General features: G+C 50.2%; 2 protein-coding genes across 3 annotated transcripts; one reads left to right on the forward strand and one right to left on the reverse strand.

The window, feature by feature from the left end:
* Positions 1-373: 373 nt before the first annotated feature.
* On the reverse strand, positions 374-6,337 carry MRPL27 (mitochondrial ribosomal protein L27). Of its 2 annotated transcripts, none has more exons than XM_066263934.1 (4): positions 6,267-6,337; positions 3,278-3,409; positions 2,806-2,873; positions 374-790 (listed from the first exon to the last, which is right to left on the reverse strand). In XM_066263934.1, exons 1-4 carry the CDS (start codon positions 6,304-6,306, stop codon positions 584-586), a joined length of 447 nt encoding a protein of 148 aa, XP_066120031.1. In that variant the 5' UTR covers positions 6,307-6,337; the 3' UTR covers positions 374-583. The 2 variants fall into 2 exon arrangements, with proteins under 2 accessions (XP_066120031.1, XP_066120030.1); XM_066263933.1 differs by having other exon boundaries at positions 6,225-6,327.
* A 32-nt stretch (positions 6,338-6,369) lies between these two features.
* EME1 (essential meiotic structure-specific endonuclease 1) lies at positions 6,370-12,650 on the forward strand. The gene is made up of 9 exons (XM_066263935.1): positions 6,370-6,413; positions 7,921-8,711; positions 8,795-8,910; positions 10,219-10,320; positions 10,412-10,533; positions 10,739-10,865; positions 11,100-11,215; positions 11,956-12,145; positions 12,370-12,650. The coding sequence occupies exons 2-9, from the start codon at positions 7,946-7,948 to the stop codon at positions 12,544-12,546; spliced, it is 1,716 nt and encodes a 571-aa protein (XP_066120032.1). The 5' UTR covers positions 6,370-6,413; positions 7,921-7,945; the 3' UTR covers positions 12,547-12,650.
* Positions 12,651-12,672: the final 22 nt, after the last annotated feature.

Below are 12,672 nucleotides of genomic sequence, written 5' to 3' on the forward strand. Positions count from 1 at the left end.
CATTTGTCACTCACGCTGCCTTGTCATGAAAGGGCCTCAGTATTCTAGGGCAGATGGGGCCTTTCTGCCCTGGACAGCACAGACGGGCAGGGGCTGCCAACTCAGCTCCCTTTGACTGTGGCTCCAGAAGAGGAACATGACCGGGTGCTCCCTCTGCTGGCCTGCTCCTCCCAAGGGCTGGCCCAGCCTCTGCAGGATCCTGGAAGGCAAGCAGCCACACCCCCTTCAAGCACAAGCTCTGCGCTTCCTTCCCCTGGGGGGGGGATGGTGCTCCAACAATCCCCTCCTCAAAGAGAGCCCCCTTGGCCTTTTCCTGCTTGGGGTTCCCTCCCATGTACCCTAGGGAGCAGAATGACCACAAATCAATAAGCAGCTCCGTCCAGGTCTGTCCCCAGACAGCAGACTCATGGCTCCAGCTAACTTTATTTTTGGCCCCAGGTCAGATCTCCAAAGGTTTCGCAGCCAGGCACTTCACATACTTCTTCCGCAGGAGGCCTTGTTGCCACCCCAACCCTTGACTTCTGGTACCAACAGCTCCTGTCACCTGGGTTCCAGTCTCTGTCCAACGGCCTTGACAGGGAGCTCAGAGCATAGCCACCAGTTTGAAGGTGCCCTCAGGCTTGGCAGGAACCACGTGGACAAAAGTCTTATAGAGCACGGCACCCTTGGGCAGCCTGGTGACCAGATCCACAGCCTCCGAGTCTTTGGGGTGGGGCACGTAGACTTCCTTAGTGTAGCGGACGACGCCCTCCTCCAGGGCATACAGACACTTCCTCTTCCCCAGCCCCACCTGCAACGCAGAGACCTGCTCAGCTCCAGGGAGAGCCAGGTAGGCGTCCATCCCGGGGCTGCAGGACAGACTCCTCAGAAGAGGGCAGGCCCTGGGGCCACAGGGGAAGGTTCAGAAAGCTCCGGCTCAGGCCCCTTTCCCACTCCTTGACACTGCCTTGCCGTCTACTTACTACCTGACTGACTCCATGACAGAGGAGGCACAGACAAGTCAGTGCAGGCGGCTGCTCAGTCCCCAAGGGCTGTTAACCTAGACCCACGTCTGTGCAGCTGGCCAGAGCCACAATGGACAGATCCCCAAACACGCTCGGGGGGACGCCCCTGCCCACTGCCCGGGAGCTCGTGTCACTCAGACTTCAAAAATACTGCAACTGTCATATTAAACACTAGTTTGACATACATTTTCATTTATATAATGATCTATCAAGTTTAGGCTTTAAGGAAAGAATAGACCAAAGCTATTGATATATGGATAATGTATATGCTAGTAAAATAATGACATTAGGTAATACTTACTATATATAGTGCTTACCATATATATGCACTGTTCCCAGCTCTTTTATAGAATATATCATAATAAAGCACTTTTATATCCCTCAACTCATTTAATTCTCACCTTGTTTACTAGGTACTATTTTTAAGTCTTTTTCAGACAAGCAAAGAGGTTAAATAAACCATATGCTATATATAGTTTTTTAACTCTGTATTTTAGCTTTCTTGTTTCAGAACTTGCGATTGGATGTGTGACAATCTTGACCCAGGCAGTCCAGCATTATGTATTATTTCTCTGGTGAAAAGAATGGACTCTGGAACCAGGATGCTTGGTTCAAATCACAGCACTACTACTTACTATGTTTGATCTGAGCAAATTACTTGACTTCACTGAATCTTAGGTTTTTCATCTGCAAAACAGGGATAATATGAACTACTTTATAGGGTCACTTCAAGGATTAAGTGACTTAACAACTAAGCTTGGCCTATGGTGGTGCAGGGGATCAAGCATCGACCTGGAACACTGGGGTTGCTGGTTCAAAAGCTTGGGCTTACCCAGTCAAGGAAGCAATCAATGAACAATTAAAGTGAAGCAACTATGACTTAATACTTCTCCCTCCCCACCTCCTCTCTCTGTAAAATCAATAAATAAAATCTTTTAACTAACTAAATAAAATGAGTTAACAGTCACAAAGAGCTCAGAATGCTTAGACTACTCTAAACATGCTGGCATTTATCACTGCTGTCATTTTTAGCAAGTCACAAGAGTGACCACAGCCACAGAGCCAATGTCTCAAGTTCGAAAAGATAAAGCTACACAAATACAATCAATTTGTATACGGATTAGTATTTTTGAAATAATTACAGGTTACTATCAGTCTTTCCGTTCCTATTAAAATTTCCCAAAAAGGGATGAGGTGTGGGGGCACTGATTACAAAGAAAACTAAACTAATTTTAAAATAATGTAAAGAGTACAATAGGAACATAACATTACCAAAGAATTTCTTATCTCAGAAAGTGATTCCAACTCGCTAAACTAAAATCCTTGCCTAGTATGGACATAATTTCTGATACACATTCAATTCTACTGTATTAAATCCAAGCTACCCTTCAGTCATTTAAGAACAACTTTATGCAATGGAGGAATTCTTAGAAATATAGAAAAATGAATACATTAAAATTAGTTTCCCAAGATTCAAAAAATATCTTAACGAGGCATCTTTTCCTCCAAGAACTGGGGTTTAGAAAGGAAGCCCAGAGTTCCAATCCCAGCTCTGTTATCTGGGCCCCTCCACTCACTAAGTCTCTGGCCCCTAACCTGCAAAATGGAGATGATATCTACCAATTTTCCAAAGATGGGGTAAGGAGTAGACGAGATCATGTGGGCCCAGGAATCAGCACAATGCCTGGCATTTTGTAAGCACCCAATAAATGCCACTGTTTTATTATTATTACTGGGCTTAGGAGCACAGAGAGGTGGTCCCCCAAAATAAATAAGGGTGAGGGGGCACAGAACAACTCACATGGGCACCTGGGTGCCAGCGAAAGTGGCGCTGAGTCCCAAGGATGTTGCCGGCATGAACATAATGACCTAGGAGAGAAGTCCACAAGTGTGCTATGGGGCAGCACAGCAAACTGCTGAGAAAACATGATGGTGTCCACACTGTACCAGCCCAAATGCTGCACACCAACCTCTAAGCCTGTTCCTGGATAAAACCAACTCCCAGATGGTGCAACGCCAGCACTCCCTGCCCCCACCCAACAGCCTCTTCTCTCTAGTTGCATGCCCAGGGCTCACACTATCTGCTCTTCCTCAGCCCCTCACCGTCCCCCACCATCTGGTTTTATCTGACTCTTTCATCTGGACCCAAATGCTCTGGTAAGCTGAGCGGAGAGCCCTGGGCCAAGCACTTGCAAGCTTTCCTCTCTTCAAAGGAATGCCAGGGGCATCAAGTAGGGTACGGCTGGGACCTGGAAGCCAAGGGACACCCTCACCCTCCAGTTTCTTGATGCCAAAGCGTTTGCCTGGTGACTTTCCCCCGAGGTTTTTGGAGCTGCCGCCTGTCTTCTTGGATGCGAATCTGACAGCAAGAACCGCGGCCGGAGGGGGCCTCAGCAGAGCAGTAGCTGCAGAGAGAACAGAAATGTTGTTCAGACAGACTCTCCTTCTCTGCCTCAGCGGGCCATTTACTAGTTTGAGAGCTGGCAGGAGGCAGTGGCAGGGAGGCGAGGAAGAGATGTGAGCAAAGGCCCTGGCTGAGTAGCTCGATTCACTAGACTAGAGCATCATCCGGACACACCAAGGTTGCAGGTTTGAACCCAGTCAGGGCACATACAAGAATCAACCAATGACAGCATGACTGTTTTTCTCTCTCTCTAAAAAAAAAAAAAAAAAAAAAAATTAATTAAACTATTAAAAGCCCTGGCTGGATAGCTAGGTTGGTTAAAGCATTGTCCTGATGCACAGAGGTTGCCAGTTCGATCCCTGGTCAGGGCACATACTGTCTCTCTCTCCTACCCTCTCTCTTTAATATCAATTTATTAAAAGAAAAAAAGGAATGTGAGCAGAAATGCCACTGGATTGTGTTGGTTTTCAGGGGTGGCTAAAGTCCTTGGCCTTCTCCCATGGTGGGAGACCAGTCATTCCTTATATTGTCCAGAGTGTAAGCACTGTATGAGATATGTGTGCGTGGTTGGGGGGGAGCAGGGGGTAAGGGGTGGGGCAGTAAAATATTAACGGGAACCCCCCCCCAAAATACCATATGCACCAAGTCTTGACACATTCAGTCCTGTTGAGGAGAAACAAACACACAGAAACAGAAGCCAGCAAGAGGATACCACAGGGCTGGCTATTTCAGCTTCACTCACCACCATGCCCTCAAGGCTGCTTGCCCTGTGGAGGAGCTAGACCACAGAGCCCAGCAAAGGACACCCAGAGACAGACTCCTGCGTTGGCCTCACCCACCACTTCCTTAGCCATTCACCCATCCACTGCATACCACTACTCGTAAAAAAAAAAAAAAAAAAAAAGGGAAGCTTCTCTAAGGATATCTCCCACAGGATCCTGGCCATTTCAGAAGGCTGGATGGACCCTTTCTTCAGCAAACCCACAGAGCAGACAGGTCCAACTGAGAAGACTGTCCCTCTACCCTGTTAATCTGGCCTTTCTATACTCATTCCAAAGTGCTCAATGGCATTTGTTTTAAAAAGGAAAGGGAACTGGCCCTGGCCGGTTGGCTCAGCGGTGGTGCGTCGGCCTGGCGTGCGGGGGACCCGGTTCGATTCCCGGCCTGGGCACATGGGAGAGGCGCCCATTTGCTTCTCCACGCCCCCCCCCTCCTTCCTCTCTGTCTCTCCCGCAGCCGGGGCTCCATTGGAGTGGGGATGGCCCGGGCGCTGGGGATGGCTCCTTGGCCTCTGCCCCACGCGCTGGGGTGGCTCTGGTCGCGGCGGAGCAACGCGGGGGGGGGGGGGGGGGGGGGCGGAGTGTCGCCCCCTGGTGGGCGTGCCGGGTGGATGCCGGTCGGGCGCATGCGGGAGTCTGTCTGGCTGTCTCTCCCCGTTTCCAGCTTCAGAGAAAAAAATAAATTAAAAAAAAAAAGGAAAGGGAACTAAAATTCACACTAACCAAGATGGAAGCCCCTTGCTATATATGAGCCTAGGGCTGGCGGTCCTTGGCTTCAGGTCTCCAGACACAGCCATGGATAATCAGGGCCATGCCAGGTTTAAGAGAAATCCTGTGGGTCTCTGGAGCTTATAAGCTCAGAATTCCTTAATGAGAACAGACAAACTGGAGCAAAGGACCAGAGATAAGGGCTTGGACAACACATTAAATGCCCAGTGCCATAGTCTACAACATTTAAATACCTATTCATTTGTTCACTCACGCACTAAGCTCAGGAACTGGGTTTCTGCTTTACCTACTTATCTCATTCACAAATCTTTTTGCCCTTCACTCTACTACTCAACCTTCTCTTCGAAGTGATGCTACCACTTATTCAGTTGCTCAGACAGAAATCAGAGTCATTGCAGATTCTTTCTCTTTGCTCACCTCGAATATCCATTTTACCAGTGAACTCCGAAACAGATCTCAAATCCATCTATTTCCCTCCGAGTTCACTGACACGAATATCTTGGCTAAATCATCTCTCATCAGAGCTATTACACCTTCCCATCTGATTTCTTGATTGCCACTCCTACCATCTTTAGATTCACGTAAGAACAAGAGTTTGCTTCTCGAAATTTAAAATTGAGTCAGGTCTCTCTTTTGTCCTTCACTCTCTTACAGAACTAAACTTCCTATCATCTTTCAGCTCTTAAATCAGCGGTTCTCAACCGTGGGTCACGAGCCGGGGGTTGAGAACCGCTGACTTAAATGTTACCTCCTCTGAGGGCTCTCCTTACCACCTACCTTAAACAAAGACACACAAAAACAAACACACACACTTGCTTTCTTTCACAGCACGTGTCACTATTTAGAACCACTTATTGCTCAGTTATTGGCTTATCCACTAGAAAGAACCGTCCAGGGGATAGAGACTGTCTTCTGCTGAGATTCCCAGTGTCTGGCACAGGGTAGGAGCTCAATCTGTTGGCCAAACAGATTAACTTTCTGAGCTCCAGGGTGCCAACGTTAGTAAACCCATTTTTATAGATGAAAGTGTCCGAACAAAACCAGAGAGAGGAAGCAGTGAGCCCACGTCACCAAACCCTAGGGAAGCTGTATTTGCACGCCACGTCAGGCAGGGAAAGGGCACGTTTCCTCGAACCACCCAAAGCGCGGCGCCCCAAATATCACGTAATCAGCGACAGTTGGGGGGGGGCACATCCCCCACCAAACCTCGCGGGCCCAGCACACTCCTCCCCACGCTCTGCACCAGGGTCCTCCGCAGGAAGCAGCCTCCACCCACGCCCCGCCTCCAGGCTCCCTGCAAGGTCTCGCCTTCACCATCCCTCGCCCCGGAATGGTCACGCGTCCCTTTACCAGCTGCTTGCGTCCTCAGGGCCAGCGCCGCCGACGCCATGTTTCCCGTACACCCGCTTCCGGTCTCAGAAAGCTTCTGCTTCCGATGCCGGGCGGTCTACTTCCGGGTCCTGCTTGGAGTTGAAAGTGTGGCGGGAGAACTTGCGGGTGAGCTAAGTGGGTGTGCATGCGGGTGCGGGCCGGGCGGGCAGGGCTGGGCTTCCGTCCTGAGAACTGCTCCGCAGGGGTTTGCTGGCATGGGCGTTTGCTGGCCGGAGGGGTGTGGATGAACTGACGAGCGTGCCCTGCAGGGCCCGTCTGGTCCACTACCTCATTTTGCAGGAGTCTTCCGAGGCCCTGCGAGGGGACAGGGATGGTCCCTTCCTAGTCAGAGCTCTTACTGTGTGCCAGACACTGTACCAAGCGCTGTAGAAGATGCATGGTTTCTTTTACTTCTTACAACCTTGTAAAGTAGGTACATTTTCATCATCCCTGTTTTACTAAAGAAGAAAGCAAGGCCCAGAAAGGTTACATGGCTCATCCCTCTTCACCTCCAGTGTTAGTATTTATTTGTTCAAAGAGTGACTCTTGCACAGAACACAGCAATTGCACACCTAGGTATGTATACAAGAGAATTAAAAACACAGAACTTGTACATGAATGTTCAATGGCAGCATTATTCATAACAGCCCCAAATGGAAACAAAGCAAATATCCATCAAATGATAAGATAAACAAAAACGTGTCTTGTCCATACAGTGGGATATTATTCAGATATAAAAAGCAATGAAGTACTGAAACATGTTACAACATTAATGAACCTTGAGTGCCAAGAATAAGAAGCCAGCTGGTCATAAAAGACCACATATTATATGATTCCAATTTTATGAAATATCCAGAACAGGCAAAAAAGTAGATTTGTGGCTGCCAAGGGCTGGGGTGAGGGAGAAATGGACAGTGACTGTTTAATGGCTACGGGATTTCTTCTGGGGGTGATGAAAATATCCTGGAGTTAGATAGCACTGATGGTTGCACAACCTTGTTACTACACAAAGAACCACTGAATCGTACACTTTAAAAGGATGAATTTTATGGCATGTGAATATCTCAATTTTTTTTTTTAAAGGATGACTTTTGTCATCTCCATTTCAAATGTGAAGATTAATGTAGGGTGGAGGGCGTGACTCATGTTACTACTCCATTAACATTTTGTATTAGTAACTTCTACTTTGTTCATATCTCACCTTGACCTAGAAAGGATTTGTTAGACTACCGGTATAGCTGTTCTGAGTTCCATGTGGAATATGTTGGGGACATGCCCTATATCTGTTTCTTTGTATCATAATTGTTCACAAAAATTAGGGGGTCAGGGAACATACAGATACTCCAGTACTTTCAGCCTTTTATAGTACATTTTCACCAATGAAATAAAAGTTGGTTTTGCATCTCATTTGCATAATCAAACAACTTTCTTTGACTTGTTTGCTTTTCTGATGTTCATGTTTAATAAATAAAATTCAAATTCTTTTTTTTATTGCTTTATATTCATTTTGAAATATCCCCTAATATTTGTGAGCAGTATATTTACCATCTCTCTGTAAATCTTGGCCATAGAATACATCTAGTGGACTGAACTGAATGCCACAGTTTGTGTCTCATCTTTCTTTGTCTTTTAGAAAATTAATTTGATAGCACATTTTGATGGATCTAAAGAAGTCACTCTCACTGGAATCCAGCGAGAGCGACTGTGAAAAGTTACCAGTATTTGCCTTTCTGAAGAAGGAACCATCTTCAACGCAAAGGGGGCAGCCTCAGGAGAAGGAGATTGTGGTGGTTAGCACCTCGGATTCTGAGGCCTCCTGCCCTCCATCACCGAGGTTGCAAGATCCACCACCTGTCCCAGACACAGCTGAAACTGTCACTCAAACACAGCCGGCCAGGGTGCTGAGCAGTGGAAGTGAGGATGAGGAGGAACTTATTCCCCTGGCTCAGAGGCTTATGTGTAAGTTTTTGACTTACAAGCCGCTGAGCCCTGAGGACTCTAGCTCTCCAGTTAAAAGTGGTTTGGATCATCAAAATAATAAAGAAAAATCACGTGACTGGAAAAACCAGCCCTTTACAAAGATCACTGACCCTTCAGAGAGGTGTACATCAAATAACAAGGACCCTATGATAGACCATCCATGTCATCAGCTTCCTGCCTACCATGCTGCCTGCCCTCTCCCAAGCTGCAGCCTGACAGTGTCCAAAACAAACGCTGAGGTCCCCTCACCTCAGAAGAGAACCAGGCACAGTCAGAAGGTCCAGAAGAGAGGCGCACCCGGACGCCAGCCACGGGGACACGCAAGCCCGAAGGAAAGCGCCCTGAGACAACCGCAGAGGAGAAAGGAGGCAGCGCCGGTTGCCAGGCCCAGAGCCCAGAGGCCAGAGGAGTGCTTGAAACACCTGGTCGTGGCGCTGGATCCAGGTCCTCCTAGCGAGTCCTCGCCCTGTGCTGAGTGCTTTGCTTGCTGGGCCAGCCGCTGACGGCCCCTCTCCTGTCTGTTGCAGTGCTCTTACAGAGGGAAGGAGGGGGCCAGCTCCTCGCCGCGCTGCAGTCCATGGAGTGTCGCTGTGTGGTGGAGGCGCAGGCCGTGCAGAGCAGCATCTCCTGGAGGAGAAGGGCGGTACGCCTTTCTGGTTGTGTACCCCCCCCCCATACATATCTGTCAAGGCCCAGCAAGAAAACAGACGCTCCACTCCACTTAGGAGAAGTGGAGGAGGGTTGAATCCAGGGGCTATTCTCCAAGGTGTGGGCAGGGTACAGGGAAACTACAGGACAGTGCTGCACCTCAGGGTGACAGCAGCACTAACTCAGGGTGGCGCCACCTCGGGTACTCGCCGTTCCCGGTAATTCTCTGCTGTGCTGGGCTGCCCTATGCATTGTAGAATGTTCAGCGGCCTCCTTGGCATCCACCTTCCTTAGATGTGACAATCAAAAATGTCTCCAGATACTGCAAATGTTCCTTTTGGGGGGAAAACCGCCCTGGTTGGGTGCTACCAGCTTATGTCTAGGCCCAGAGGGGTGAGGGGAGGAAGTGGTTCCCAGAATCCAGAAGGAGACAAATGTAGAGAGGACCGCCCTGAAAGAAGCTGGACCTCCAGTCGGGGAGGGTAGCAAACCCTAGGTGACTGTCAGAAGGGGGCCAAGGAAAGAAATACCCCGACTTCACTCCTCCCTCTCTCCAGTCTCCTGCTGGATTTCCCATCAGCCGTCCCTAGCCAGGGGGCGTGCGGACCTTGTGATGTGGTCTGTAGAGATCACTTTCCTTGGGCAGAGAGCAGAGCGGGGAGGGTGGCGAGTGGGTCTGTGGAGCAGAGGGAAGGTAATCTCCATGGGCTTTCTCATGCTCTAACTGGGCTTTGGGACTAGTGGGCTTGTGTTGAATCACAGCCTCGGGCTTTATTGCTATGACCCTGAGCAAATTATCTCATCACTCTGTGCCTCGTGTATAAAATGAGTACCCCTGTTATGTCCCTTTCAGTCCCTCCCAGCTGTGGGGACTAAGTGACATAACCTAGCACTGAGCATAGTAGGCACAGAAAACATGTTCCCTCTCGGCCCGGGCTCCCAGGTTACTGTAGCTCCTGCCCCTTCCGTGCTTATCTGCAAATCCGAAGTACTACACCCCACACTTTCAAGAGTCTATAGATGACACATTATTCTTTTTGCTCTCTTATTTGATCTCATCATTTTCTCAGCTCATTTCAATTCACTAAGGTTCCTTTCTTACCTGCTGCCTTTGAGGTGCAATATACCAAGGCTGACTAGTCTAGGTCATAGGTTATTGGTTCTTGCCACCATGACTTCATTCCAGAAGAAAAAGAACAAAGTAAAATGGGGTAGGCTCATAGGGTTGAGTTCCTTCACCCAGAGCGCCTGGGGCTCGTAGCTGCTGAGCACCTGCTGACTTGCCTCCCCTGCCCGGTCCCAGGAGCTTCGGCAGGATGGAGAGGAGGGCTGGATGGAGGAGCCGATGGTCCTGGTGTTGCTTCTAGCAGAGGAGCTTGTGTTCATGATCCACAACTTCAAACAGGTGTGCGGGGCCAGAGGGTGGGCGCTGCGGCATGGGACAGGGACGGACTCTAGGGAGCAAGCATTAACGCAGCTTCTGCCCCTTCGTGCAGGGAAGTCTAGGCGGCACCGAGAAGGGAAAGGAGACACTTCGGAGCTTTGTAACCGACGTCACAGCAAAGACAGCAGGGAAAGCTCTGTCGCTGGTGATTGTGGACCAGGAGAAATACTTCAGGTTTGGATTTGTCCTCAAGACTCAGCATCAGAAGGGGCAGCTCGTGGACCAACAGGGGTGAATGTATTCATCCCAGATCTGGGTCCCTCTGCCACCCATTGTCCCTGCCAAGCCCCGGGGGATGCTCTGGTCCAGTGTTCTTGTACTTCTTCTGCCTCAGCTCAGCCTGAAGTGCTGCCCTTCTTGATCTCTTCTGCTGCTCCAGTGCTCCAAATCCTCTAAGGAGAAGGAAGCAGGGAGTGGCAAACCGAGAACAGACCAAGGAGAAGAGGAAACACAGACCAGCAGAGACCAACACAGGACCCACGGTGTCCAGGGTGGACATGGAGCAGGTAAGGACGTCCTGTTGTGTGAGTCAGGCTGGGCACCTACTCTTAGCTAACCTGATTTGCTATTGAGGAAGAGTAACAAGCCTGCTGGCCAGTACTCTCTGCCTTGACACCGGGCTGGAGAGGAGGGGCCAAACAGGAGCCCAGGGGCGGGGGTGCAGCTTCGTGAACCAGGAGGAGAGAACAACTTCAGACTAGTCTCACCGCCTTTCCAGTGCATCTGCTCTTGGGTTCTAGGCATTGGTGGATCTGCAGCTACACACACCTGCCCAGGCTCAAGTTGTGCAGAGCTGGAAGGAGCTGGCCGACCTTGCGTGTGCGTTCACAAAGGCTGTGGCCGAGGCGCCCTTCAAGTAAGTGGTGCGACAGATCCCAGCCCCGCTGCTGTGCCTTGTCCCTTCCTGTGGATCTAGTTCTCAAAGATGTCCCTTTCCCCTGAACTCTGCTCTCAGTCCATTGTCTCAAGCTTGCAGCAGGAGCTGCCCTCATGTGGGGCATTCTGGGGACGAGCCCCAAGCCCAGCCCCTTTACAATGTGCTGCTTTAGCTTAGGTTTGTGTCCTGCACGGTGGCACTGCTTCAGTAGTAGGCCCGGTTACCAGGATTCGTCACAGATCAGGTCACAATGTGATAAAGTTTCATAAAATAAAGTATTCAGCCTACTTAGGTCAAAAGTGTTCATAGTCAGATATTAAAATTAATGAGACCTCAGGGACAATCTAGTCTAAGTCCCTCATTCTCTATCTGAGGGAACTTGCTCCTAGCAAGTTAGAAGAAGCAGAACTAGACTGCACATTGCCTGATAGCCAGTCCCTGGTGTTTGACCCTGTGCTCTGCTGCTCTGGTCAGTACAACCCAATGACAACATAAACAAAAGATTCTGGTACTTTCCTGGTACCTTCTCTTTTAATGAAAAGGACTGCGTGTTTTTAAGGGAACCAACAATTAGCATTGCTGGGGATCAAAATGAGCAAGATAAAACATTGTGCCCACCTCTCACAAGGCCACTGGAGGGAGGGGTTTAAGTTCCCAGTTAGGGACAGGTGTAGGATAGTAACCGGTGACTCCTAGCTCTTCCTCTGTGCTGTGGACAGGAGACTCCGAGATCAGACCGCTTTCTCCTTCTGCCTGGAGAGTGACTGGGCCGGAGGGGCGAAGGTGGACCGTGCTGGCAGGGGACTTGCTCAGGTCTGGAGGAGGCAGATTCAGCAGCTGAACCGAGTCAGCCTGGACATGGCCAGTGCTGTCGTGGCCGCCTATCCCTCCCCACGGCTCCTGGTCCAGGTACGCTGCCCCAGCACACTGCCGGTGCCCTGGTGCCCTGCTGGATGCCCAGGTGGCTTTCACGGGTAGCACTGGTGAGACCAACAGCGCGGTCTGCCAAGGTCCGCGGGAACACTGGCCCGGGGGGGAGGGCAGATTCTCACCCCGGCCCAAGCTCACCACACCATTCCCAGGTGAGGGGTGACTGCAGGTGGTGTGGGATTGATATCATTTTCCACTTTCAGGCTTATAGGCGGTGTTTCTCAGAGCAAGAACGCCAGAATCTGCTTGCAGATGTCCAGGTGCGCCGTGGGGAAGGTGTGACAGCCACCTCCCGCCGTGTTGGACCAGAGCTGTCCAGGCGTATCTACCTTCAGATGACCTCGTTGCAGCCAGATCTCTTTTTAGACAGTGTGGACTGAAGCTAGCCCTCGGGGGCCAGAGGAAAAGCTGGAGACGCCCCCCGCACCCACCTCAGGACGTGAGGACACAGGAAGTGCCTGCTGGGGCACAAGCCTGGGTCAGGCCCACCACAGACGTGTTCCTGG

The sequence above is a fragment of the Saccopteryx bilineata genome, chromosome 2, assembly GCF_036850765.1.
Source record: "Saccopteryx bilineata isolate mSacBil1 chromosome 2, mSacBil1_pri_phased_curated, whole genome shotgun sequence".
NCBI classification, from domain to species: domain Eukaryota; kingdom Metazoa; phylum Chordata; class Mammalia; order Chiroptera; family Emballonuridae; genus Saccopteryx; species Saccopteryx bilineata.

Excerpts from the sequence above, each read along its gene's own strand:
- MRPL27 (XM_066263933.1), bottom strand. The coding sequence starts at position 6,306 with ATGGCGTCGGCGGCGCTGGCCCTGAGGACGCAAGCAGCTGGTAAAGGG. Across the intron at positions 2,874-3,277 it reads TGGCATCAAGAAACTGGAGG|GTCATTATGTTCATGCCGGC; the intron begins GTGAGGGTGTCC and ends CTTCTCTCCTAG. Across the intron at positions 791-2,805 it reads GCTGGCACCCAGGTGCCCAT|GTGGGGCTGGGGAAGAGGAA; the intron begins GTGAGTTGTTCT and ends TCTGCGTTGCAG.
- EME1 (XM_066263935.1), top strand. The coding sequence starts at position 7,946 with ATGGATCTAAAGAAGTCACTCTCACTGGAATCCAGCGAGAGCGACTGT. Across the intron at positions 10,534-10,738 it reads GACCAGGAGAAATACTTCAG|TGCTCCAAATCCTCTAAGGA; the intron begins GTTTGGATTTGT and ends CTGCTGCTCCAG. Across the intron at positions 11,216-11,955 it reads GTGGCCGAGGCGCCCTTCAA|GAGACTCCGAGATCAGACCG; the intron begins GTAAGTGGTGCG and ends TGCTGTGGACAG.